The sequence below is a fragment of the Diabrotica undecimpunctata genome, chromosome 6, assembly GCF_040954645.1.
Source record: "Diabrotica undecimpunctata isolate CICGRU chromosome 6, icDiaUnde3, whole genome shotgun sequence".
In the NCBI taxonomy this organism is placed as follows: Eukaryota; Metazoa; Arthropoda; class Insecta; order Coleoptera; family Chrysomelidae; genus Diabrotica; species Diabrotica undecimpunctata.
The window spans coordinates 141,648,662-141,676,554 of NC_092808.1; the positions used below are offsets into that span (position 1 = coordinate 141,648,662).

General features: G+C 30.7%; 1 protein-coding gene across 2 annotated transcripts; it reads right to left on the bottom strand.

Annotated features, from left to right (window-relative positions):
• Positions 1-1,696: 1,696 nt before the first annotated feature.
• LOC140443993 (glyoxalase domain-containing protein 4) lies at positions 1,697-27,883 on the bottom strand. 2 transcript variants are annotated; one of them, XM_072535554.1, is made up of 5 exons: positions 27,775-27,883; positions 20,068-20,271; positions 9,109-9,365; positions 8,895-9,050; positions 1,697-2,091 (listed from the first exon to the last, which is right to left on the bottom strand). In XM_072535554.1, exons 2-5 carry the CDS (start codon positions 20,208-20,210, stop codon positions 1,793-1,795), a joined length of 855 nt encoding a protein of 284 aa, XP_072391655.1. In that variant the 5' UTR covers positions 20,211-20,271; positions 27,775-27,883; the 3' UTR covers positions 1,697-1,792. The 2 variants fall into 2 exon arrangements, with proteins under 2 accessions (XP_072391655.1, XP_072391654.1); XM_072535553.1 differs by lacking the exon at positions 27,775-27,883 and adding an exon at positions 26,700-26,841.
• Between the last annotated feature and the right edge of the window lie 10 nt (positions 27,884-27,893).

Below are 27,893 nucleotides of genomic sequence, written 5' to 3' on the forward strand. Positions count from 1 at the left end.
CATAAAATAAAGGCAGATATCGAGCACAGTTTTATTAATTAAATCTTTTGGGCAAGATTTAATTAATAAAACTGTGTTCGATATCAATCTGCCTTTATTTTATCAAAGTTCATTCATTCGAGCATTCAACCTTATATCAATAAAAACTTTCGTTGAATTTTTTTACATCGGTCATCGTCAACGAGGAAAATTGATGAACTTTAGTGTTATGAGCGCACCTGGGAAATTCAGGAAGGCATCGCCGAGAATACCTAAAAAAGTAAAATGATCATTCGATCAGTTGTTAAACAAAAACATCAATGTAAACACACCTTTGTTTTTTTGCTATTTCTCGTTTCCACTGATCCTGATTTGCCAATGGTTTTCGCCCTTTACCAGCTGGACTTGGTTCAATAATAATGTTATTCATGTTTACAATGTTTAATTATTGTTTATTTTTATGAGCACTAATTCATAACGTATGTTTACCACGTTTGGTTTTAATATGAGTACAAAGTATGAACGAAATACGAGTTTAATAACAAACACCACAGCATGTGACTAAGAAGTTGCAGCCGGATTGGTTTAAAGGCAAATCTGCCTTTGCAGGTAACAAGTGTACACAAATGTCTGCTTTTGCATCTAAGGCTAAATCTCAACTGTGAATAATGCCATTCAAATGTCATCAAAACATAAGGGACAGAAAAACGGATTCCTTTCAATGTTTACATATGGAATCCATATACAACTCGTTTTTTAAAAAATGTCAAATGTCTGGTTTTGCTTTTATACGCTTCATTTAAACCTACCTTAACGTTATTTGACCTCCCTTATTTGACGTAAACTGTCAAATTACGAGTAGAAGGGAGAAAGGCTTTACTTGTATTTATATGGATATTTGATCAAAAATGTTTTGTATGTTTTGTATTATTTAATGAATATTGTTTTTACTATTTTTTTCTCAATTCGTAAATCTTCATGATTATTGTTTTACGTTATACCGATAACATTCATATTTAACAACTCTATTTTTTCATCATTTGCACCAGTAAACTAGCTATATCTAATGGTTCTTCCATATTGTAAGATGCGTATTATGGATTGTAGTATTCTTAAAATAACAATTTAATTAAATTCAACGTTTTACTCCCTTTAATGGCATTTATAGGTTATTTTCACATACAAAAATATTTAATGTCACTTGTCAAAATAAAAGATTTCCTTAATATGTTAGCAATAACTCTCTTTTAGACATGAAATATTTTGTCCATTATTAAAGGATCCTGTAATAAAGGGGGCCGTCATCTTACGGTTTCAAGAACTCTCTATTTTGTTCATTAAGATTATGTTAAACTTCTCTTGTAACTTTTCCACCGTTTTTAATTATTTCAACTGTAATAATATCTCTCCCTGGTGATTTATTATTCTTCATTTCTCTAAGTATTCTATTTATCCTAAATATGACAATACCTTATCCAGTATTGTCTATCCGTTACAATGTCTTGATGGGCACTTACACGAAAAGCAAGTGACCTTGTACCTATATTCCTTTGAGTGTTTTTATCTGTTAATTATCCGTTAGTATTTGTATTTATTTGATTAAAAACTATTGAAAGTGGCTGAACGACGAAAGTCTATGTCATCAAAAAATTAGATCCTTTGATAATTCTATCACATAAAGTACAGTTGTAGGCAACAGGAAAGTAAAACAAAGCTCTAACATAATAAAATGTATATTAAAATATCTTTTAACATGAGTAAAATATATAGAATATAGAGATATCTTGCGAATTTATTACTGATTATAACAGCTTTAGCTTGAAGTATCATAAGTATCTTTCCTCATCTGAACATTAAGTACTCTTTCACTGCCATAATCTGGCTGGGAAAGTTGCCTGTAACCTTCGTCATCTACAAAGCATATTTCATGACCGTCAGGGTCAGCTAAAATTAAAACACGAACATCGGCTTTACCAGGAGTTGGTAGAACTGTAAGAGGTGTTAGAACCGTGCGCTTGTTTTCATTAATTTTCGTGGAGAGAGGTTCTTGTTCTGCATGTGGAATCGAAAAAGCAATACGACCGAATGCTTCTCCCCGATCAATTGCTTGACCTGAAACAAAAATTACGATTTACCTAAATACCTTGTATCATACAGTATTTGCTAAAATAAAATTAGAGTGTCGTAAAACTCATTGCTCGATATATGGCTTCATTTGTTACACATAGTGCATCTAAACACATATCTAATATTCTCTTCTATTATATTCTCTAAAATATTCTCTTATTATCTATATATATATATATATATATATATATATATATATATATATATATATATATATATATATATATATATATATATATCTCAATATATATTGAGATGATTGGTGTTTAAAAAATTAATTTATAAGTTATATACTAGAAAATTTTATAAAAATTATTTATGTGAGGGCATTTTTAAGAAATTAGCATGTAATAAGTGTAAAAAAAGTTTTATTTTAGTAATTATAATGTTGTAGATATATTTAAGTGAGCCATGTGACTAGGCAACCAAAAATACTCTTTAAAGTGACGTTTAAATAATAATTACGAATATAAAGTGGGGTTATAATAATATGTTGTTTAAAATGTGTAGTTTATTAAATTAGAGTGTTAAGTTACTGATTTAAGTGTACATTCTGATCTGAAAAGCCTAAATGTCAACAAAATTCTCGATAGAAAAGAAAGGAATTCTCTAGAATACAGAATTTAACCTTTGTTTACGGAAGAACTTTCTCGAATATGATTATGTCTGTGGATCGAACATATACTTTTTCCAGAACATTCATATAGGTAGGGAATAGAACAAATTGAACAGGATTTCTTACCAGATGGTTCTGGAAGATTGAAAAGGTATAAATACTCGGTGATTTGGATTCAAGATGGCCAGTTTTAGTATGAAAGTGAGTTAGAGTCAGTCAATCAGTTACAGTTCAGTAAGTTCAAGATAGTCAGAAGGTCCAATTGTTGAATATAGTGAGTTAAATGAAGATTAAGAAACAGTATAAAGAAAATATTATTGAAGATTAAAAATTATATTATGATTGGAGATTAGTATAAATCAACTTATGATAATTATATGGTGATTGGATATTGGTATATTGAAAAGAAGAATAAATATAAATATATAATATATTTGGTGATTGGATATTGGTATATTGAAAAGAAGAATAAATATAAATGCTGTTTGCTGGTTTGCTTGGTGGTTTATAAAAAATATTGGTGAAGAAAAATATTTTAAATTGGTGGAAGCTGATAATTGGAAAAAGTAATTTCACAAAAACAAGGATAACCGAAGCACGAAGACATTGAGTGGTGATTAGAATCTATATAGTGGAAAACAGTTCATTTAGGCATTCAGTAACAGAAAGGTACAAAATTTTGTTAATATAATTTAGTTAGTGTCATAACAATTTCAATTTTGAAGATAGTTTGTTTAAATTTTACATTGTCTATAGAATTTAATTAGTTTCATAAGAATTTCAATTTAAAGATAGTTTATTTAAATTTTCCATTGGTTATGTTAGATATATATGTGTGTTTCATAATAGATATAATAAAGATAATTTAAAAAAGTGCTTACAAACTAATTCTTTGAGAACCGCGATAAAAACCCTATATATATATCATTAAAAAAAAACACTCATTGCTCATCATTCACAAACAATACATCATAACAATATATATATATATATATATATATATATATATATATATATATATATATTATATATATATATATATATCTATTATATATATATATATATATATATATATATATATATATATATATATATATAAATAAACGGTGGCAAGAAGATTGGACACACTGACAAATACTCCACATATAAGGTATCTTTTCCTTTCGATAAAATTGACGAAGTCTACAGTGCTAATATTTGGCCCAAAGCAGCTGCCGTTAGAAGGTTTAACTTCAAAAGAAATTTTCAGCACATAAAGAAGACAGAGGGAGAAACCTAGAAGCTTCTACAAACTTTTATCAAAATAAACTAATTCGACAAGGTACGGTAAGCATGCTTCATGTTAATTAGCAGTGTATTTCAATTCATGCAGCGGATCAAAATTTATATGACGTCATATGTTTTTCGGAGCACTGGCAAAGTAAACAAAATTTAAAATTAATTATCATCTCCGGCTTTTCATTAGCTAATTTCTTTTGTAGGCTAAAAAAGAAACAAGGAGTTGCAATTTATGTAAAAGAAAATCTTATGTATTCTCTTAATCTAAATGAATATAGTGTAGAGCAAAGTTCTGAGTTTTGTGCAACTTATGTTCTTGTACTTTGTTTTTGTTGAATTTTGAGAATGTCATAACGTCCTTGCTTAGTAAAGCAAACAAATAGTTGGTAATTTTAATATAAATTTTACAATTGAATCTGACCCGTTTTTTATATTCAAAATCTATTAACATATTTTAGTCTAAAAGTAACTATAAACGATTATACTAGAATCACATCTCAGTCCATCGACAATATTATGACAAATTTTTCTGAAAATATCTACAGAGTGGGCGTATTTGAACCTTGTTTTTTCTGATTATCGAGCTCAATTTTTATTTATTGACTCTGAGCATAAAGTTGTTGACACTAATCAAATATTTCAACGATTTATTACTTCTTCTGGTTTACAGAATCTTAAACGTGCGCTAGCAAGTACAAATATGGACTTTTTCTATGATACTAATAATGATCCAGATTTTTTGAAAGTCTTTCTTACCGAAACTTATAAAAATTTAATATTAAAGCATTTTCCACTAAAAAAAAGTACGACAAACTGCTGAAAAAACACCTGTGCAATGGTTTAATAATAAATTAAGGTCTTGCAGATCTAATCTTTCTCTTATTAAACACATTGCAGATGCCAAGTATATAAACAATAAAAAATTGAATATAATCGGCTAGTACAAATTGCTAAAGTCAGCTGACTGTAATTTTATTAGTAATTCCAATCCAATAATAAACCTAGAGACTGCTGGAAAATAGTAAATTTCGAAAGAAACAATACAAGATCCAGTTCGGTATAACCTGATCTACCTCCAGACGAAATCAATTCATTTTTTACTACAATTGCAGAGAATATAATTACATCTCTTCCCATTATTAATGTTGTTGTCCTCTTCAATTATAGAAATTATCCTTTTCCGAGCAAGTCCTCTTTTTTTCGTCCCGTTGTGGAAGAAGAGGTCTATCAAATAATAAAGTCTCTTAGTAATTCTAATTGTAGGGACGTTCACGAAATTAATAGCAAAATTTTAAAAGAAACTTACCAAATAGTTATAACACTTTCACTCATCTTATTAATTTAATTCTATCAATTGGAGTATTTCCAGTGTATACAGTGTATAAAGTGATTGAAAAGGTTATCAAACAACAATTTTATTACTATTTTGAGTCAAATAATTACTTTAGCAACTCAAAATATGGATTCAGAAGTGCTCGTTCTACTATGAATGCTTGGGCGAGCAATCGCATAGCAATTTCTCTTTGCGACTTGTCGAAGTCTTTTTATTGCGTTTCACACGACATTTTGCTCCACAAATTAAATTACTATGGAATCAGAGGTATCCCACTTAAGCTTATAAATTCTTATCTATGTGGCAGACACCAGGAGGTAGTGTCAAAAGGCGATCTCTCCGATTTTCTATCGGTAAAACATGGAGTCCCACAAGGTTCGGTCTTAGGACCTCTTTTATTTATTATTTATGTCAACGATTTGCCTAAATGCATATCTCCCTACAAAACCAATTCGCAGACATTCGACATACGTTATGTCAAAAAAAAATAATGATGATTTAAAAATGTTTCATGAAGAAGTTTCTACTAAATCTAGCTTATGGTTTGCTGCAAACAAACTAAAACTTTACTCTAATAAAACGCAAAATTTAGTTACATCTGCAAGTAATTTACACAATGATCAGATAAAAAAGAGACTGTTAAACTATTGGGAATAACCATTGATAATCGACTCAACTTAAGAAAAAGATCATTATTCAAAAATAAAAAAACATAAAAATCAAGTTCATTATTTGTTATTCGCCAACTAGCAAGGGTTGTCAACTTTGAAACATTAAAAATGACATATTTTCTTTATTCCATTCTCACCTAAATTATGGTGTAATTATATGAGGCAATTCAACAAATGCACTTCAAATTTTTAGGATGCAAAAGAAAGCTGTCAAGATTTTAGCAGCGGTTAGTTATCTATAACACTGCCGACCTTTCTTTATCAAATTCAAAATTATGCCGCTACCTACTCTGTTGACATTTCAAGTTCTAACTGAAATTCACAGAAAACGTGCTTATTTAATAAAGCAGTCTGATATCCATGTTCACAATACGCGAAACTGTCACTACCTACGAACAAATCACTGTAGATTACGTCTTTCAGAAAAAAAAAATCGTCTTAATTATAACTATTACAATATTTTACCAAAAAGTATTAAACAGTTAAGCTGTAATAGTTTCGATAAAGTTATATTTTTTGACTTGCTACAAATAATATTCGAATATCTGTTATGTAGTTAAATAAATTCTCTACTCTACTCTACTACGGCCGGAAAAACGAAGTGAAAGGAGCAGTAGCAAAAGCTAAAGCAGAAGAGTATACAAATCTATACGATTAACTTAATACCAAAGGGATTTCTTAATTATTAATTATTTTTAAAAAGCTGTTCTAGCCACAATTACTAATTTTCTTTTGTGATGAGTTTAAAGAAAACTTTGTATATAAAAAATAGGGGTACGAAAACCACGTATAATCTGAAAAAGCAAGAAAATCACATAAATCAATATAAATGGACTAAAATGGAAAACCTTGTATTTCCCTAGTGATAATAACAAGTTACACATAAAATTTTAGTGGTTTTATGCTAAATGTAATATCATTACTTTATTGTTTCAAGAAAGGTTATTAAGCATTATATTTCAAAGTGGCTAATCAGTTTTTACTCTTTCCTGAAAAGATTAGTTTAATTCGCGGTTTTCTATTTAAGACGACAATATGTAGATATAATTTTAATAATTTACTTTAACAATTCATATATTTGTATAAATTATATCGATTTAAATTTTCTTGAATTGATAGTTTTTTTTATAATTATAAATAATTCAAAGAGTATTTAATTTTCTACTGTCAAAACTAACATCAAACTTCTTGTTCTAGTTTTTTTACTATTATCCTTTTTGTGAGGCTTCCACACAAACACCACGTGGTGATATGAATACAATTGGTTAAGGGATGCACCATCCTGTAACAAACACGAAGCCACTCTATTAAAAAGCTACAGTCAACATGAAGCCATCAATTTTGAATGTCTTCAACCTCTCAATTTGAAGCATAAAATCAACATGAGGCCCTCAATAGCTTTCCTTCAAGAAGTGAGGTAACAGTATATTCATTTACCATACAAGTACATTTTTGCATTCATTTTATTTGTAAAGAACACAGGGGGCAAGTTTTGCTTTTTAATTTTGGTTATACATTTTTAATAAATATGGTTATTTACTCTACTCTTTTATTTGTACCTTCCAAATTTCTTATTGTACAATTTGTATCAAGATAAGGAGAGGAGCTATATAGTCGTAGCCTTAACAATAAAATTGGCATCTCAAGTGTCATTTCATATAAAAAAAAAATAGTACCTCTTTACAAAAACAAGGGAGACATACATATTTGACGTTTGGCAGCTACAGAAAATGCCTTCTGTAACCTTAAAAGACGTTGATCAGCATAAATGTGTGAAGGCTTTCGCCTCCTTTTTGAAGAACACTGAAAAACTAGTTCCAGAATGGGTTGATCTCGTAAAAAACATCAAGAGCTAATTAATTAGCTCCCTACGATCCCGACTGGTACTACGTCAGGTGTGCTGCTATTGCTAGGTACATTTACATCAGGTCTCCTGTAGGCGTAGGATCAGTCACAAAAATATTTAGTTCCCGCAAACTCAATGGTACTAAACCCTCCCATTTCTGCAGATCAGCAGGAAGCATTGCCCGTAAAGCTCCTCAAAATTTAGAAACGGTAAAGTTGATTGAAAAATCTGCTGATGGTGGAAGGAAAATCATCTTGTTCGGTTAAAGCTACGGAACATAAAGCTCTTAAGGCTTCTGGAGTGCTGACTTTGTAAATGATTAAGTTTTAATAAAATAATTATTTGATACTACAATGCACAAACTACAGGGCCTAAAATTATCTAGTCACACCAAGAAAATATGGAAGAGAGCAATTGATAGACGGATACGTGAAGAAACGGAAATATAGGATAATCAGTTTTATTTTATATAAGGCAGATCAACAACAGATGCAATTTTCATTATAAGGAAACATGATGGAAAAAACAGTAATAAAGAAACAAACGCTCACATGGTATTTATGGATCTTGAGAAAGCATATGATAGGGTACCACGGGAGATTATGTGGTGGGCACTCAATAAGAAAGGAGTTTACGATGAATATGTGAATATTGTGTGATACATACATAAAACTACAGGGTAACATTCCATGGTTCTTAATCTATGCTGCTGATGTACTGTTTGTAGGAAATACTAAAAGAAGTTAGAAAAACTGAAACAGTGGAAACCAGCTCTTGAGAAAAAAAGGTTTAAAACTAAAAAAATACTTTGAATGACCATTTAAAGATGTAGTTAATACAAATAATAAGATATCTTTGAATGGTGAAATTATTGTAAAAAGTAATGGTTCTAAGTATCTAGAATCAGTATTATAGAGTAATGTGGTTCTTAATTCCAAAAAAATTACAGATTTTTATAAACACCCAAAAACTATAAGAAAACCATTCATATTACTTACTTTTATATTTACTACTATACTTCACTTTTAATTTTACTTCACTTACCAATTTCTTGAATTTCTAATTTCGCCTCGTTTTCTTTAAAACCAAGTACTGTTGACTTATCGTTACTTTTAAAGGTTTTTAGTCGTAAAATGCCGTGCCAGTATTCAATGGATTTCTTTAAATTTGAAACATTCAATGTGACGGAGTCCACAGGATCTAAAATCACAATTTTCCTTAGTTATTAACTGTTAGAATTAATATTATAATAAATTACCTCTATCGGATGGTTGGGGCTCATCTACTATTTGAAACTTATAACCTCCTGGGGCAACTAATATATTGCCGTTCTCAACCGGCCAATTTTGAGCTTTCGCCCTTTCCAAAGCTTCTTTGCTCTTTATTGTAATTTTTTCGAAATCGTTTCCTTTTTTATAACTAGTTATGCCGTAGTTATATGTTAGTTCGATAACGAAATGGTTGTCTTCTTCTCCGTAACCGACCATGGTTTTGCTCCATCTACCATCGTAAGGTCTAAAAAAATATAAACAAATAATACTACATAATTCCAAAATGTTCCAACTAAATTTGGTGGTATACTTTGAATTTTCCGCAAAATGTTTTTTTTTGTACAATTTTGAATTTGAATTCTGAGATTATGTGAATTGCGAGAGCTCGATTTAATTTAAATTGGTAAAATATTACCATTTCAGTATTTTTTTATTAGATTCAACAAATAATTCATAATAAATATTCATCTTTAATTAATGAATAAATAATAAAGAGTCTACAAACAATGCATAACTTTAATCAACGAAGTATCTTAAAAATTAAAAAGAAAAAAACGAAAATTTGTAGGAAAATAACTATTTTCAAAACTAAAGTAATTGTTCAAAATGACCAACCAAATGTTACTATACGTTACTGTATGTTTGTTACTTTCCCAAAGAAACATCCTGTATACCTAACCCAATTATTAAATACAAAGACATTTATCAGATAATAAAAAAATACCTACGATTGATAAGAAATTACTTAATGAAAATACTTAAAGTGCCAACACAAAACATGAGTTTACAATTTAGATATTTCCATTTTTTTATCGATGCGGGATCTTTTAATAATATATTTTGTATTTTTCTGTCTCAATAACGCTGACTCGTAATATATTTTATTATGCAGCGGTAAATTGATAAATAATATAATATTTAATTATATTTATCTCTGGATTTGAATTTAAGCAAAAGGTACCAGTTATACCAGTTATATGGTAAATAATGTGATGAACAACATGAGGATCCAGTGAAGCTCTCATATTATAGACATACATATTTTCAACACGTAATTTAACTTAAGATTTCACAGGCCAAACTCAGATACATGCAGTACATGTGACGCCTATAGAAATATTATAGAATATTCAGCGGATGAAAGGCTGAAACAATAAAAAACAAGATGGTAAAAAATACAAAAGCATCTGTAGATACGAACGTCGTCTTCTGTTTTGATCTTCAGATAACCCTTCCCACTCCCTTAATAACTACTTCCAAAGCATTTTATTTGCGACAGCTTTGGACATATTATTTTTGTGTTCACAATATAACCACAGGAAGATCAGAAATCTTATCTGGGATCAATCGATTTCAAGAAGTGGATCTCAAGAAATTGGTTCGTGTCTCATTCATTTTGTAAAAAACATACTTTCTAAAAGATCATCGCATATTGCGATTGCTATGCTGGGTAGAACAAAAATCAAAATATTAAAAAGCTGTTTCTGTTCTTAGTTAAATGTACTCATATTCAAGAGATTTACCAGACATTTTTGGAACCAGGCCATACATTTATTTAATGCGTCAGAGATGTAGACACCATCGAAAAAGTAGGCAATCCACAGGTATTTGTTATAGAACACTGGGCCCAGCTAATTCATTCATCTTGTACAAAGTTTAATGTACAAGAAAACTTTTACAGTTTTTAAACATTAAACAATGTGATAAGTGATCCTAAAAAAGACACAAAAGGTGATCTTTTTAACTGTTACCATAAAAAACATGTTTAAAAAAATCTTAACGTTTAGCCAATAAGGATCAACAAATCGAAATAGGACCACATTCAAAAACTTCTTGATTTTATTCCACCGGTTTAGCACGAGTTCTACAAGAGCCTTCCCCAGGAACACAAAAATAAATCAAAAAGAAATACCTCCAACGAAGTGTCTAAAGAATGCTCTCAATAAGAAATTGATCCAAACTAAGTTTGGCGAAGATATGGAAGGTAAAGCAGTGCTGGACGCTAAAAGAGACCCCGGACTTTCCATTAAAACTACCCACGCAGAGGAAGGAAAACGGAAAAAATCGATTTATCAAGAATCAAGATGTAGCTAAGATAATTTTGAACAAAAACGTTTATTAGCATTTTTTGTGTATAATGAACCGATCTCTCAGAAACAACCATTAAGATCGACGATTTTGAATGCCAGTTCATCATCATCATGGCTTATTCACTCCTGGCGGAGTGTTTGCCGCCCTTTTGGGCTCTCTGATTTATTTATTGCGGAGAATCAGTCCGCTGTTGTTTTTTTTATTATTATAGCAGCGTGTGTGACTTGGCCCTGTCTACAATTTTCCTCCATTCTTTCCGGTCCTTACAGCGCTCCTTCCAATTGTAGATTCTCAGCTTCTTTATGTCTCCTAAGACTTGATCTCTCCATCTTGTTTTGGGTCTCCCCTTTGGTCTCTTTGTTGTTGGTCTCCATCCAGTTATTCGCTTTAGGGTAGAGTCTGGGTTAGCTCTTTCTGTGTGTCCCAGCCACCTGAGCCTTTGCGTCTTCACGAACTTGATTATGTCTTCACCCTCGATGACTTCTTTAATTTCTTCGTTGGTTAATCCTCTAAATTCGCCTACACTTATTCTCACCGGTCCCATTATTCGTCGAATTATCTTTCTCTCTAGGATTTCCAACCTCATTTCATCTTTTTCTGTTAGGCACATCGTCTCTGCACCATAGGTGATCACTGGTCTGATTGCAGTCTTGTAAATTTTTAATTTGGTTTTCTTACTAATGTACTTTTCTTTTAGGAATTTTTGGTAATTCCAGTAGGTTTTATTACCCAGTAGGATGCGTTCATTTATTTCATCCGTTCTATCATTTCTGTCATTCACCATCACTCCCAGGTATTTGAAACGGTGTACTCTTTCAAATGTATATGCACCAAGCTTAATTTCTTTCTCTATGTTCGTATTCTCTCTTGAACACTTGAGGTATTTCGTTTTGCTTTGGTTTATTACTAGCCCTCTCTTCTTTGCTTCTTTATCTAGTATTAATATTATGTTCTGCATGGTTTTTAAATCTCTAGTAACCAGTGCAATATCGTCTGCATACGCTATCAGTTGGGCTGAAGATTCGATAATCGTTACCATAATTTTGGCTGCTCTTACTGCCCCCTCTATGGCAATGTTAAATAATGTTGTTGACAGGGAGTCTCCCTGTCTGACACCTACGTCCATTTGTACTTCATCTGACGGGCCTTCCCTTGTTAAGATTCGTGCCTTGGATTCCTTCATCGTCATTTTCGTGAGACTTATTAGTTTTTCTTGGATGCCTAATTGATTCATATCATTAATTAGCTCCTCCCTTATTACACTGTCAAAAGCTTGCTTGTAGTCAATAAACAGTATATGTAGATCTATTCCGTGCTCGTAACTTTTTTCGACGATTTGCGTTACAATGTGTATTGCATCTATTGTTGACTTACCTTCCCTGAATCCATGTTGGTATTCACCTATTTTTGTTCTAGTTTCTTTTTCTATTCTTTGTCTGATCAAATTAGTGTGAATGCCAGTTACGCGCGCGAAATCAAGATTCAATAAAATTTGTATCGGCTGGACGGTAAAAATTCAATATCTTTTGATCCGAGTGTCCTTTAGACAAAAATTAAGATGCGTTTTAAAGGTAAAGAGTGCAGCTTTCGTTATACAATTTTTGTATTTTGCCGCAAATGAATTCAGTTTTTAAAAAGGTGTTAAATAAATAAACGTGGCGCGATTTTTGTCATTTTTTACGATTCTCATGAGATCAATACAATGTATACCTTTCATTGACCGGTCACTACGGAGTTTCCATAACTAGAACCTAATCTTCATACCTATAGCATGAAATTTCAGTTTGGCAACAAATGTGAGGCATTTGAAATATGCTTAAAAAACGCTGAATTTAAACTTTCACATTACAAACGATCTAACACGTTTAAAACTGCTCTTTTTTAATTACATTGGTACGTTTTTCAAAAGTACTTAACTTCTGCTATAAATTACAGCTAAAAGCGTATTGTTGGATGCATTTCCCGTGACGTGTGATCGTTTGTAATGTAAAACATTAAATTCCACGTTTTTTATTTATATTTCAAATGCCTCATATTTGTTGCTAAAAATCTAAATCGAATTTTCATGTTCTAGGTTTTGAAGACTGATCTTCAACAATGAAAATTTCACTACGATCGGTCAATGAAAGTAATAAATTTTATAGATCTCACGAGAATCGTAAAAAATGGCTAAAATCGCGCAAAGTTTATTTATTGAACAGCTTTATATAAACTGGCTTTATTTGCGGCATAGCACAAAAACTGTATACGAAAGATATCGATTTTTTATCGAGTTGATACAAATTTTATTGAGCATTGATTTCGCGCGCGTAACTGACATTCAAAATCGCCGATCGCCTCAATCGTTTTTTCTGAGGAAACGGTTCATTCTACACAAAAAAAAGCTAATAAACACTTTTGTTCAAAATTATTTCAGATACATTTTTTTATTCAAAACATTTTTTTCTACGGCGTACAGGTTCTTGATAAATCGTTTTTTTGGGTTTTTACCCCCTACGAGGGGAGTTTTAGAAGAAAGTCCGGGGGTTAAAGTGGTAAACTTTTTTTCATCTTTTATGCGGTCCCAAAATTGATATTCTCAAACCTCTGACGACTGGAAAAAATTGTAAAAAATTTAATAGTGTCCCTAAGAATACATTTTAGTCCAGATATTAATTACTTGACTGTTCAGAATAAGAAGGATCCGTCTTTTTTTTTTAAATAGAGCTGAATTGGTTTTTTTTTGAAAATTTATGTATGTATAATGGTTTTCTGAAACTTTAATAATAATAATAATAAAATAATACCATGTACGACTGTAGTTAAGGTATAAGGAAACTTTAATTTTAAACATCTTAAAACCAGTAAATTTTTGCACAATTATCAAACATAGGAAAAATTATATCCACCTTCATGGAGAGTATTTTAAAAATTAATTTTCATTGACTTGTAACGATTGTATTTTGCCTACCTCAGGGTAAGAACATAGGGGTAGAAATAGGGGACAGAAACTATGGGGGTGAAGATAGGGCAAGCAAAATAAACGTTACTATGCGAACGGCACTCAGGGGGTTGTTGGAGAGCTGGGGTCGTGGATAAGTTGAAATAAATGGGTCGGATTGGGGTATCTACACAATAAATGAAATAAAGGGGTTCTTACACAAATCTCCTGGACACTTGGCAAATAGGGACATAGAAAGGCAAATAGAAAAAGAACTTCTAGCTATTTGAAAGGAAAGGACGCCGCTTTGAAGAATCCTAAACTTGCCGGATTTAGGAAAAATATCCCTAAAATAAAAACATAAAAGGGTTAGGAGATTATTCTAAAATAAAGCAAACAAAGTAGTTCAGAGAAATGGAATAAACATTTATTTCTGTCTCAAACAAACAGTTATCAAACATATAAGTGGCATAAAAAATATACTATATAAATAGTTGCCAAATACAGAATAAAAAAAACTTACATGTGTTCGTTTACAAACTCTGTTTACAAAGGGGTGGGAGATACTACAAAAACTTACAAATGTTACCGCACAGAGATTAACCTTTTTTTTTAAACAAACAAAACAAATAAATATCGAAACAAATGAAGCTAGCTGTCATATGTTAGCATTAAATTAAAAAAAAACAATTAAAATGACAGCTAAGTTAAACCATAAAATCTACAATTTATTATTTATTACAAAATCTTTTTAAATTTTAACGAAAGCAATTATTAATAATTATCAAAAATAATGTCTGTCTTTACTTTAAAATTAATATGTTAAATGTTACCTTGATTTCTGTTTCGCACTTAACTATCAAAAAAAACTTGTTAACATCTATGGGACTCTATCTGGACATATTCTCCAACAGGGACAAAGCAAACCATTTCCATACTCAAGGACGAACAATCAATAGATGTAAAATTAGGTTCTGTGGAGGAAGCAAGCTGACGACTGGGACATCCTATATAAACATTTTACAAAATTTCTTCAGTGCCGGTTCACAAATCTTATGGTGATTACTCTGTTCTAAACTGCCATATTGCAACGAGTATTATCACCTTAACCGGTCTTAAAACATAACACAAAGAAATTGAATCGACTCGCGATTCTTAATTACTCAAACATCTTTCCTGTCTCAGATCTATCGCTTCACTCCTCGATGCCTTACATTTTACAAATTTCAACGCAAAATAAATTTCCCTTTACGTCTCACAACTAGTTTTTGCCTACAAACTTAAAACAAACAATCTACCCTTTTTTGACCTCGTTCTTAGCAACGAACCAACAAAAAAACTTCTTGATTATTTACTTTTAAATTGGTTAACTGGAAATTTTTTACCTCACAATACATACAGAGAATAGGGGAATATTAATGTAAACAAAGACAAAAAAAAAATATTCTCAGTTAATACGTCTTATAAAAACCGTATACCTGACTTGCAATATTATATTAGGGGACTCGAATGTGAACAAATCGTTGTTCAACGACAAAAAAAATCTTGAAAACTGAATACAAAACTTGTTATATTATCGATCGTTTTACATTCCCTTTTAAAAGACAAACGCAGATTTCCTGGTAATTTTTAATGCGTACTAACGAGATAAACAAAATAGGGACGGGCTACAAAACTTTATACATAATTTATATTATTATATAGATAATATAGACACAAATTTAAAAACGCTACAGACTATTAATTGTTTTTACTTATTTCTCTTAAAATTAACATATAAACTTTCGTATTTATCTCCGTGAACATGCTTAATTGACTGATATAAATAATATAATTATTCCTCAATATAAACACAGTGCTCAACAATTGATAAGGAACAAAGTAATATTTTACGCCAGAAATAATCGAAGTTTATATAAACTTAATATAATTAAAAGAATATTAAAACCCCGAATTTTACTATCGTCAGGAAAAAGCTGAATAATAAAGTCGTATATTTTCATTTGATATTAACACAATTTGGGTTCAGTTGTTTTAAATAGTGGAATATTTTTATTGATTAGTTGTTATAAACTATGCCTGGAAGACGTTTAGATATTGTCCAAATGCAACAGATTGTAAGATGGATCAACGAAGGATTAACGCAACGTGAAGCGGCTCAACGTTTGGGGTTTTCACAGTGTCGTAAATAGAGCTTGGAATCGTTATGTCACAAATGATGACCGATATATGCGAATTATTGCTGTAACGACACTGGAAGAACAATTTCAAACCAAACCGTTAGAAGAAGGTTGCATATGACTGGCTTAAGAGCAAGAAGACGTTCATCTCATCTAGTACTAACCACGGAACATCGCGGATTGAGAAGACTATGAGCTGAGAAACTGTTTATTTACAGATGAGTCTAGATTTCGTATAAACAATTCCGATGGTCGTATTTTGGTTTGAAGCGAACGAGGAGCAGGGTATAATGAACATTATAGGGTGCTCTTAGGGAGGCTCTATTTATGTTTGGCTTGGTATTTGTTTTATTGGCCGCACCTCCTTAGTGGTTATGACAAATTCTACGATGACGACTCAGAGATGTGAGATATGGTTGTAGAACCAATTATTATACCATTTGCGGGTGCAATCGGAGAAAGCTTTGTCCTTATAGACGTCAATGCCCGTCCCCACCGTACAAGAATTGTGAATGAAACATTACAGCATTACGGTATTGACAGAATAGAGTGGCCAGCCCGGTCACCAGATATGAACTGCATAGAACACGTCTGGGCCGCTATAACACGACAAGTAAATATGCTAGATAATCCTGTCAATACGCTTCAACAATTAAGTGAAGCTGTGAAGCACATATGGACAACTTTGGATCAAAATTGTTTAAATGCATTAATTGAGAGTATACCTAAGAAGTTTCATTTGTTCACGAGGCGATCCAACAAAATATTAGAACTTTTTATTCAAGTTTTGTAGGCCAATTATCTTGTTATTATTAATTTTGTAGATCACAATTTTATGATACTTTATTTCAATAAATTGTTTTTCTTGTTAACATGTTTTATTTTTGCTTTTGCTTATTTATACTTTAAAAAATATATACAGGGTGAGTCATGAGGAACTTTACATACTTCTACCATATGTAGAGTCCCTCAGGGAGCATATCATGTGGCCACTAAAAAATGTCAACTCCTCTTCTTTATTAATTAACAGGGTGATTTGTGTAATTGACCATTTATTTCATTTTACTGTAGTGTTTATACGGCTCATTTGATTTTTTTAATTTTTGCATGATACAGTACACTACTATCAAGCATTCAACTGGTATTAGCTAAACTAAAAAATTCCAGGACTGGCTTTGGAAAAATTAATTTAGGGATTCGTATTAAATATTACACCCTGTATAATTTTTTTTTAAAATGCAATAAGTGATTTTCAAACTACATAAATAGCCAATGAAAACGACATATGCGACAATGTTGTCGCACTTTTATTAAATTTTTAGTGAACGATCAAATCTTACCAAAAATAGAACAACCATAATGAAGTATCAAATTATAAGGTATTAATTTAAACAAATGTTATAAATTTCAAACATTTTAATTAAAATGAGTTCCTACAACATAATCTAATACGTAGAAAATTAACATCTTTACTGTCACTTTGTATTATCTCTACGATAGAATCAATTGTTTTTCAATTTTAAATTTTTACTCATAGATCGTATTGGGGCATTATTTTCGATAAATAATAAATTAAATTGATTAAAAAGTCAAACCTCTTGTATGTGTTAGTTTTTGTTGATTGTAAATGATTAAAATTTTATGTCAAATAATAATACATTGCATCAACTGTACTAAATAAAAATAAATCTAAAAAAGTTTAAAATGAAGGTTGGCGTTGACCGTTTGACGTTTCTTGATATTTTATACTCATTGTCATTATTGTCATTATCAATTGTTATTTATGTGTACAAGAATACATATTTCTTCTGTCATATCTACGTTAAGTACATTGTGTTAGTTTTGGTAGAGCTTTTGTTACTTTCGTTCAAAATGCCACATCAGTTTTCGACCACAGAATATGCAGACATAATATTTGTTTATGGATTCTGTAATGGTAATGGTAGGGCTGCTAGTAGAGAATATCGCATTAGATTTCCTAATCGTCGATCTCCCAGTCATCCAACATTTAGGTCAGTTTTTAATTATTTGCGAGAAAATGGCACTTTTCCTAGTGGAACAACAGAGCGACATGTAAATGAAGCGCAGGAAGATGACATTATGGACGCCGTTACTATGAACCCTACAATAAGCACTAGACAAGTAAGTCGAGAACTCAATGCTACTCAATCAAAAGTAAGTAGAGTCTTACAAAAAAATAATATATACCCATATCACATTCAAATGGTTCAGCGACTACATGCTGGAGATGAGATCGATAGGTTGGAATTTTGTAGATGGATTAACAATAATCGACCAACGCTATACAGGACACTATTTACAGATGAAGCCCAATTTACCACAGACGGGATAAATAATTCACGAAATTCACATGTGTGGGCAGAAGAAAATCCCCATGCTATTCGAGAACGTCGTTCTCAGTTAAAGTTTTCGGTTAACGTGTGGATTGGTATCATAAATAACCAATTAGTAGGTCCTCACTTTTTTGATGGTCATTTAACAGGGCAGGTCTATTTGAACTTTCTACAAAATATTTTGCCGAATTTGCTTGCGAACGCGAACGTTGCTATCCGAGGGATGTATTTTCAGCATGATGGGGCACCCCCACAGTTTTTACTGGCAGTGAGACAACATCTCAATAATGTTTATGGCAACAGGCGGATAGGACGTGCAGGTCCTATTTCAAGATGGTGGCCTTCAAGATCCCCTGATTTCAATCCCGTTGATTACCATATTTGGGGACGATTGAAGCAACTAGTTTACGCAGTGAATATTAATAACCGACAACAATTATTATATATTATAATTGATAGAATTATACATTGTTGTAATACTATTAGAAACGATCCCCAGAGTATCCGTAATTCAATACGTCAATTAACAATTCGGCAACAAAAATGTATACAGGCTGCAGGGTTCCATTTCGATAATCTATTTTGAATTATTTTTATTTTGTTACCATTATTGTATCTTTTCCAGTTCTAATTTATGGGTTTATCATAATTATGTACATATTTTTAGTTTTTTTTTTAAATTGTTCTTCGTTATTGTTAGTAGTTACTGTTTTTTGTTGTGCAGTGACTCAGTTTATCATTTCAATTAAAATGTTTGAAATTTATAACATTTGTTTAAATTAATTACCTTATAATTTGATACTTTATTATGGTTGTTCTATTTTTGGTAAGATTTGATCGTTCACTAAAAATTTAATAAAAGTGCAACAACATTATCGCCTATGTCGTTTTCATTGGCTATTTATGTAGTTTGAAAATCACTTATTGCATTTTAAAAAAAATATATACAGGGTGTAATATTTAATACGAATCCCTAAATTAATTTTTCCAAAGCCAGTCCTGGAATTTTTTAGTTTAGCTAATACCAGTCGAATGCTTGATAGTAGTGTACTGTATCATGCAAAAATTAAAAAAATGAAATGAGCCGTATAAACACTACAGTAAAATTAAATAAATGGTCAATTACACAAATCACCCTGTTAATTAATAAAGAAGAGGAGTTGACATTTTTTAGTGGCCACATGATATGCTCCCTGAGCATATGGTAGAAGTATGTAAAGTTCCTCATGACTCACCCTGTATATTTGTAACTATTACCAAAGAAAAAATACTAAGATGTCAACAAACTTTTCAAATATTTGAAATAATAATTATGATCCTTTGATCAATTATTGAGCAGTGTATATACGATCTACATAGGTATTATACATATACTATAATGTACATATAAGTAGTTCTTACCCATTACAAGTTGCTTCGCAGCCTTCAGCAAACTCTTCGTGTCTTAGCAATTTCATCCCTAACACTTGAAAATAAAATCGCATCGATTCTTTTCTGTTCGGGATTTTGAAAACGAAATGTAGAGCTCTTCCTGACAACGACATTTTTATCACAAGTTTTAGCACAAAGTTAGAAAAATATCACTGCTCCTGTCGTCTAGTAGATCTGGTAACAAATTAAATATAATTAGAATTGTATATCAATATACGGATTATCGTAAAAACCCACTTCAGGTTGAGTACTGTAATTACATGTGTTACAAACAGATAATAGAATTCAAGGACGGCATCTGTAATATACTTTATAGGTATATTAATAAAATAATATACAGGGGATTTTTTTAAGTAATCTCAAGTTTAATAAACGTATTTTTAAGGATGGTCGTTCCTCATAGTATTTATAGTTCCTTATAGTATAGTTTCGAAATTGTCGACATTAAATTCTAGGAAATGGTGGTAACCATTTTGAGTTATTCTTGGTCTTCCAGAGGCGTACAATTTTTTTTGTAACAGTGAGAGGTAGCGAGATTTATTAAAATCAAATTTAGGTGAAGATGTCGTCCCTACCATTTTCAACTATCGAATGTGAAAAGTGGTACTTTTCAAAAGGGGAAGATAACTCTTTTTTAGAGAATCCTAAATCAGCGCCTTGACCAATGAAAAAAATTTTATATTTTTTATATTTAGTGTTTAATCCTTGTTAGATTGATAAAAAAATTAAACTGCTTTTCGTTTTTTTCTTTCCAAAAAATCACATTCGGTACTTTGCTTTTTGTGTTAATCCATGATTTGTTTTGGTCCAATGTTTCAAAATTGCGAATGTGGCATTTTCGACAGTTCATATTGGTCTAATTTTAACACATTAATATTCTTAATTGAAAAGGAGGAAAAATAAATTAATTTTAAGGTTCTTATAAAGTTTATTACAAATCATTTAATCAAAAATTGAAGTTGTAGGATAAAATGGGAAAATTATGTTTAAAGAAATTATTAAAAATATTTTTATAAAAGTATGTATTGCTAGAAAGTTAATGTAATTAGAAACGTAAAAACATAAAAGTTAAAAATAATCACAATGCATTAATTATGGAACTTCACGTCCTGTAGATACCTCAAGTGCTCAGTCATGACCCTCAATTGTTGTAAAATAATGGAAAATTAAAAGTTTGAAATTTTGAATTAAACGTTATCATTGTGTTCAGTTGCGTCAGATTCTGGAAGACAATCTCTGGCAGTACTAGATTTTGGTAAAGATTGGTAATATTGGTGGTATGGCCTACATATTAAGTTTTATTCACATAGTGACCAGAGGTTTTTTTTTCGCATCCGTGATTGGGAGCCTTTCTTCGTATGCCCTAACGGAGTTTATACTATTTTGTTTGCCTCCTTTTTGATTGGTTTCAAGAGATAAAAAGTTTCCGCAAGTGCTAGTCTTCATGAAAAGTTTGTTATTTTCATTTTTCAGATACTGGTACCATCTACCATCACTATATTTAAAATTAGTATTTCCATTACTTGTTTACTCTTCATCTTTTACTTTATTTTCTTTTTGATATTGGTTTTGCTTGTTTTTTGGTTTTATTTGATTTTCTAGTACAAATGTCACCTTTCTTTGGTTAAAATAAAGTCGTCATGAAGAAGGTATGTCACTTCAAACGGGCATAGCTTAGTGCGTGCAAGTCTTATAATTTGTGTTTATCCTTCAAGGGTGTATACAGAGGAATTTTTAACTTAGATTCAATTTTTGATTGGACAGAATCGCATTCCATTTCTGAGTGGCTCGGTAAAAAAGCACATGGTCAATTGTTTTTAAATTTGAGTGACAATTACCAACATATTCTGTTGTCCACCGCAATTGTCGGACATCATTTTGACATGTTCAATATCAAGGTAAGACATGATGTATTTAAATATACATGTAGCAGTTCCAGTACTACCGCGTTCTCCCTCGGTTTCATCCCATATGAAACACTGAACGCTCCCGTCTTCTAAATTATAAATGGTCAAATTATAAATGGCAAGTTTTCTCATATAAAAAACGGTCCTGCAGCTCCTTTAGGCGTTAACAAAACAGATTGCAGATCGAAATTAAATGCTAATATTTTCCTATTCTTCAAAGCCGACTGTTTATCTTCATTCCTTTTTTTATTAACTGTATCAATGACAACACTGAAACTAATTAATGTGACACATTCGTCATTTTGCGTTGTACAAATATGCCTTTAGTAATATTTATATAAAAGAAAAGTATCGAATATTCCATTTTCGTCAGTTTGCAGCATATTCGATATTTTAAACAAAACAAAATGACAAAATGTTCATATTCGATAGTTTTAACAAAATATTTCCCGCGTTCCTTATCAAGCTACCATTACGATATTTTGCTACAAGGTGTACCATGTCTAATGCAAAGACAAGGTATCGAATCTGAAAAACCCGATTTTTCACTTTCGATAGTTGGAAATGGTAGGGACGATGTATAAGAGGTGAAATTATTGTATAAATTACAAATTTTGTGATAAACCCAGGAGTATCGAATGGTTAAAAGACATTATCAGTAAACTGATACAGTAAAAATATTTCTATAAGTTTATTTTAGTTAGAATTTGTTTTATATGAATCGTTTCATAAGATACTGGTGATTTTGTCCGTCAACATGCGATGGAGGATCCAATCAATTGCCATTTACAGTCACTCCACTCAATTGTTTCTGTCTTCCTCCTATTTAAGCCTAGCATGACAACAAAATGATATTTTAATCTGTTGTATAACTTTCATAACAAATAAGTCACTTTTGGAAAATTGCTGAACTTTTGCGTAAAGCCGTCTTATGAAATCGATCTACCTATAAAAACCAGCATAATTCTAGTTTGGCAATTCATTTGTTGGGAAAGCTCGAGTTTTATATTTTTTACAGATCTTCAAATTCGCAGCCAATTTTTTACTACCAACAAACTTTCAAAAGAATTAAAAATTAAATTTTTAAAATAATAAATTTCTTGCATGGAAGGGCCGGTCTTTTCACCTCCAGATAAATATTGTGCTATCAGATAGTTATCTAGAGGATAGATATCTATTCATAAAATAAAATGTACTTGTCTTGTCACTGTCATTTTCTGTAAGATAAATGTAAAATTTATTTCAGAACATACCAATATTTAATGAATTGTCAAAGAAATCACACTAATGTTTTAATATCTCTTTTCCATGGCCGAGCCGTGCCGGGGTGCGTGGCACCCCGGCGGCGCTAGCTTTGGGGCGGCAAAATTTACCCAAAACTATAAATATCAAAAAAATAAAATCAAAACGCTAAGCAAGCAAAGTGCAAAAAAAAATAACTGGCCAAATAGTTGCTACTAAGAAGATAGCGCGACCTTTCCATGTGGTGTATAATATACATTAGTATAATAAAAACAATAGTACCAAAATTGTGCGTAGATGGCGCTGACCGATGCTATTACATACAACGGGGATGTATTTCCCGAAACTATCGGGGAATTAATATTTCGGGCCGAAATCTATACGTGTTTTCTTTCATGCGAGTTAGTATTACCGAAAGATAGTTGCAAATTTAATGACAAGTTGCCTATTAGTGTGATTTGTTAAAATTTTGTTATACATTATATTATTACTGTTATCAGTGTATTGTGAATGGTAAGTTTATTCCAAATAGCTTTTTTTTACCTACATATATTATATAATGTTAAAGTAGTATTTTGCAGTCTTTACTGATTCAATTTTTTTTTAGCATAAAAATTTTCGGACTTTATTTTTGTTCAAATTATAAACTGTTATTTATTTATTTAGATGGCTGATGGTAGAAAGACATTCTGCTTCACAATATCGAAAAAGAAGGATAGAAAAAGAGGAAGACCGAAAGCGATTAGCTGGCTCACTAAAAAAGTTTTTTGTATTCACGACGAGTACGCAACCTCAACCTTCAACAAGCCAAGCCCTAGATGTTCAACTTTTTAAATTAGGTGAAAACGATTCAGAAGAACACGACCAATATAAATCAAAATCCACAAGGAAAATAATTCCTGCAGCTGGCTGTATACCACGTATAACAAAAAGAGGTTAGTCTTTGTATGTGGGTATATTTTATTTTATAAAAACCCTTAAAAGGGCAACATTAAAAGCACGAACGTTTTCGTTCCAGTTACCAGCCGTAGTCCGTTTGAAGAGGTTTACTCTCCGGACACTGGAACTCACTTAAGCATGGGTGTATGTTACCTGAAGTAAAATTTAATTAAAATATTAAACATCATATAATATTATTAACATCATGTACAATCTTTGGTAACACATTACATTTTAAAGGGTTTTTACCCAAATATTTTGGTGGCTCAGGCATGGTAACCTGTATTTTAATCTGATGATGGAACAGTTGTTCCGAAAACGTTCGTGCTTTTAATGTTGCCCTTTTAAGGGTTTTTATAAAATAAAATATACCCACATACAAGGACTAACCTTTTTTTTTCAATATAAATCGACCGCCGAAAACATTACATTGGACCAGGATACAACGAATACTCTCTCATCAAATAATATGCAAACCGAAACCGCAGATATTGATGAACGTGGAGAGCAATTTAAAAATCCAGCATATTGGCCAGAAGTATTGACAGATACTGTCAGACTAATAATTTTAGACATAGGTACAGGACAATTAAAAAATATTATTTATCTTGCAAATAATTTAAACAGATCTTTTAGCTTTACATACTTCGTAAAAAAAGTTAACGAATAATGAGTACCTAGAAACTGGCTTATTTACTCAAAATCTAAAGATTCAGTATACCTTTTCCTGCAAATTATTTTAAGTTTCTTCTAATAGTTTTAGAGATAATATTAGTTTTAGGGACTGGCGACACTTGTCCAGGGCTTTAGAAAGACACGAAACTAGTAAGGGGCATTTCGAAAGTGTTAAGAAATGGGTTGAATTAAAAAAATCAATTAAAAAAGGTTAACTGTCGATTATATGAATCAGAATTTATTTCAAATAGAAAAAAGGATACACATTTGTTTTAGAAAGAATTATTTTTGTAATTTAATTTTTAGCTGGACAAAATTTAGCTTTTAGGGGCAACAATCAAAAACTATTCGAAAAAGGTAATGGCAATTTTATGAAATTAATTGGGACAATTTATAAATATGAACATAAAGATGAGCCAATTCAATCTCCAGAATTACATTTTAAAGTAAATTTGTATTTTTATATTCTTGATATTGCCATCTCAAAATTAGATGAGGGATTTCAAGATTTAGAAACACATGTTGAATCTCTTGGTTTTTTTAAATAACTTAAGTCTCTTTTCTAAAGAGGAAATAATGAAACATTGTACCAATTTAGAAACGAAACTAACTGACCCGGAAACAAAAAATTTAGATATAAATGCAATAGATCTTTACAATGAGATTGATATATTGTCTATTTACATTACTAATAAAAATAATATGTCGGCGAGGTAAAAGGAATAAAAACTTAAATTAATAAAAAAACTACCTAAGATCTACCATCAATCCAGGCTTACAAATTTAGCTATAATAAGTATCGAGGAAGATATTTGTTTTAATTTAGATGTGACTGACTTAGTTAGGAAAATTACACTTTAAAAGGCAAGAAAAGTCGATTTTGTATCGACTTTTCGTATTTTGATGTAACTTGGAACAAGTGGAAATTTTTAAAATACATAGTTTTTGCTTAAATAAACATTTCGATTAGCAGTATAACTCAGCAGCAATTGAAACTATCAGAATATGAATTATCTAATTTATTTTTAAATTTTGTTCCCAATATATTATTCAATTTATTAATATTAAACAACACTACATTTACTTAACATTCTGATTAACAGATTAAGATAATTCTTAATCTTCAGAATAAAAAATAATATAACAATAATAAAATAAAATAATAAAAGCTGTCTATAAAATTGCAATAAAATATGTGTATTATTGTATTAAATAAATATGACTGTCTGCAAGTATTGAAAAACAAATTAATAAATTTATAATGCCCATATTACTTAGCAGGTAATCAATGTAAGGGATTGAAGAAAAGAGAGATATTTGGGGGAAAATATACTATATTAAAGTTATCATACAATCATAAGGCAAAAAGAGGGTAATATAGAATGATGACCTTGTATGCCAAATTAGAGGAAATGGACTTACAAAAATATTTGATTACCTTATATGCTCAATTCTGGGGAAATGGCACCTACCAAGTAAATTTTCAAATAAAAAAATAGCATCTATTTACTATAATTGTGGTATAGCACAAAGGGTGGAATTTGTAATATTCTGTTTCTTAACTTATCTCTGAAATATGTTTATGTGAATACACACTTAATGCAGATAATATACCACTAGTAGCGTTAGCGAACATATGGAACCAAAGTAATATGGCATCTTAATATTTAATTATGCTACCAAGATAATTAGGTAGTATTTTAATGCCGCATTACAGAAACTTTTATAAAACATATTCTGTTTAACAATTAGCGCAAGCATTACAAATTAAAATTAAATTAATATTAGAAGAATATTTTGCGTTATACATAAAAAATAAAAATCATCAGCAGTACTTACAAACTTTCCAGAGGGCAACAAAAATGTTAATTACTTTAATAATAATTTGTTTTTAATGTCAACCGGAACTTTGATTTTGATTTTTGATTTGTCAATTTTTAAGGTCAACTATAAAATAAAAAGTGAAAGCACTTGACAAGCTTGACACTGATTGATTAAAGTGATGGTATTAGGTATTGGTTGAATTTTCTGGATTTGGAAAATAATTATTTAAAACCAATAAAAATGAAACATGTTTGAAAATATTGAATCAAATATTAAGTGAAATACCAAAGAATATAGACGCATATATGCTTCATGCGTCTATATTCTTTGCTATGCTAATTAATACTAATACTAATAAGCTAATAAGAAGAAGAAGTAATAATTTTTAGTCGGTGAATCCCAGTGACTCCAATTTACTTTCTTCTTTCTTTTATAAACACAATAAATTTGCGATTTTTTAAACCTAGGTAACCTTTAAAACTTTTAATCATAAAACCTCATAATGAATCAAAGGATCATTTATATTTAATAACAATTAATTAACTAAATAACAAACAAATAATAATAAAGTCATATGAACGGTTCAGAAAGTGAAAAGATTCAGACACTTGAAAGACTTTGATTAATCAAGTTGAGATGGATTAACGAATAAAAATGCTACTCAGAATTGTGTTAAAATTATATGCTATATCTATAGAAGTATGCCACGTTCCCAGCATACTATTCTATACGGTATTTACAGTACTTATATATTCGATTTTAAACTTTTAAAAATAGCGTTTTAACTTTACACGAGGCATTTTTTATTCGGACCAAAAACGAATGACCAGTTGTTGTGATAGAGGTATTTGATGGATCCAGAAAACAATGATTCAGTAGTAAGAATACTGTTTCACTGAGTTCACCGAGTTTCTACATAAAAATATTTTAACAAGCCGTATGCTAGTTATAACAGAGAACTACGAACACTGTGTTCGTAGTTCTCTGGTTATAATACCGAAAAATTATTAAAAATTTTAATTTATATTATAAAAGCGATTGAAAATGAAAATTGGCTAATAATCCCAGCACCTTATAAATATAATCTTACCAGAAAATGTTCTTTCTAGAGGATATGGAGTAATTTATTGATATAAACACAGAATACTAATCACAACCTTGTGTGATTAGTATTCTGTGATATAAAACACTTTAAGAATAAAAAAGAAT

What these genes read in the sequence shown, in the direction of transcription:
- LOC140443993 (XM_072535554.1), bottom strand. Translation starts at nt 20,210, where the DNA reads ATGTCGTTGTCAGGAAGAGCTCTACATTTCGTTTTCAAAATCCCGAAC. An exon ending in GCCCCAACCATCCGATAGAG is followed by an intron (nt 9,051 to 9,108) that starts GTAATTTATTAT and finishes TTGTGATTTTAG; the next exon opens with ATCCTGTGGACTCCGTCACA. An exon ending in ATTAGAAATTCAAGAAATTG is followed by an intron (nt 2,092 to 8,894) that starts GTAAGTGAAGTA and finishes TTTTTGTTTCAG; the next exon opens with GTCAAGCAATTGATCGGGGA.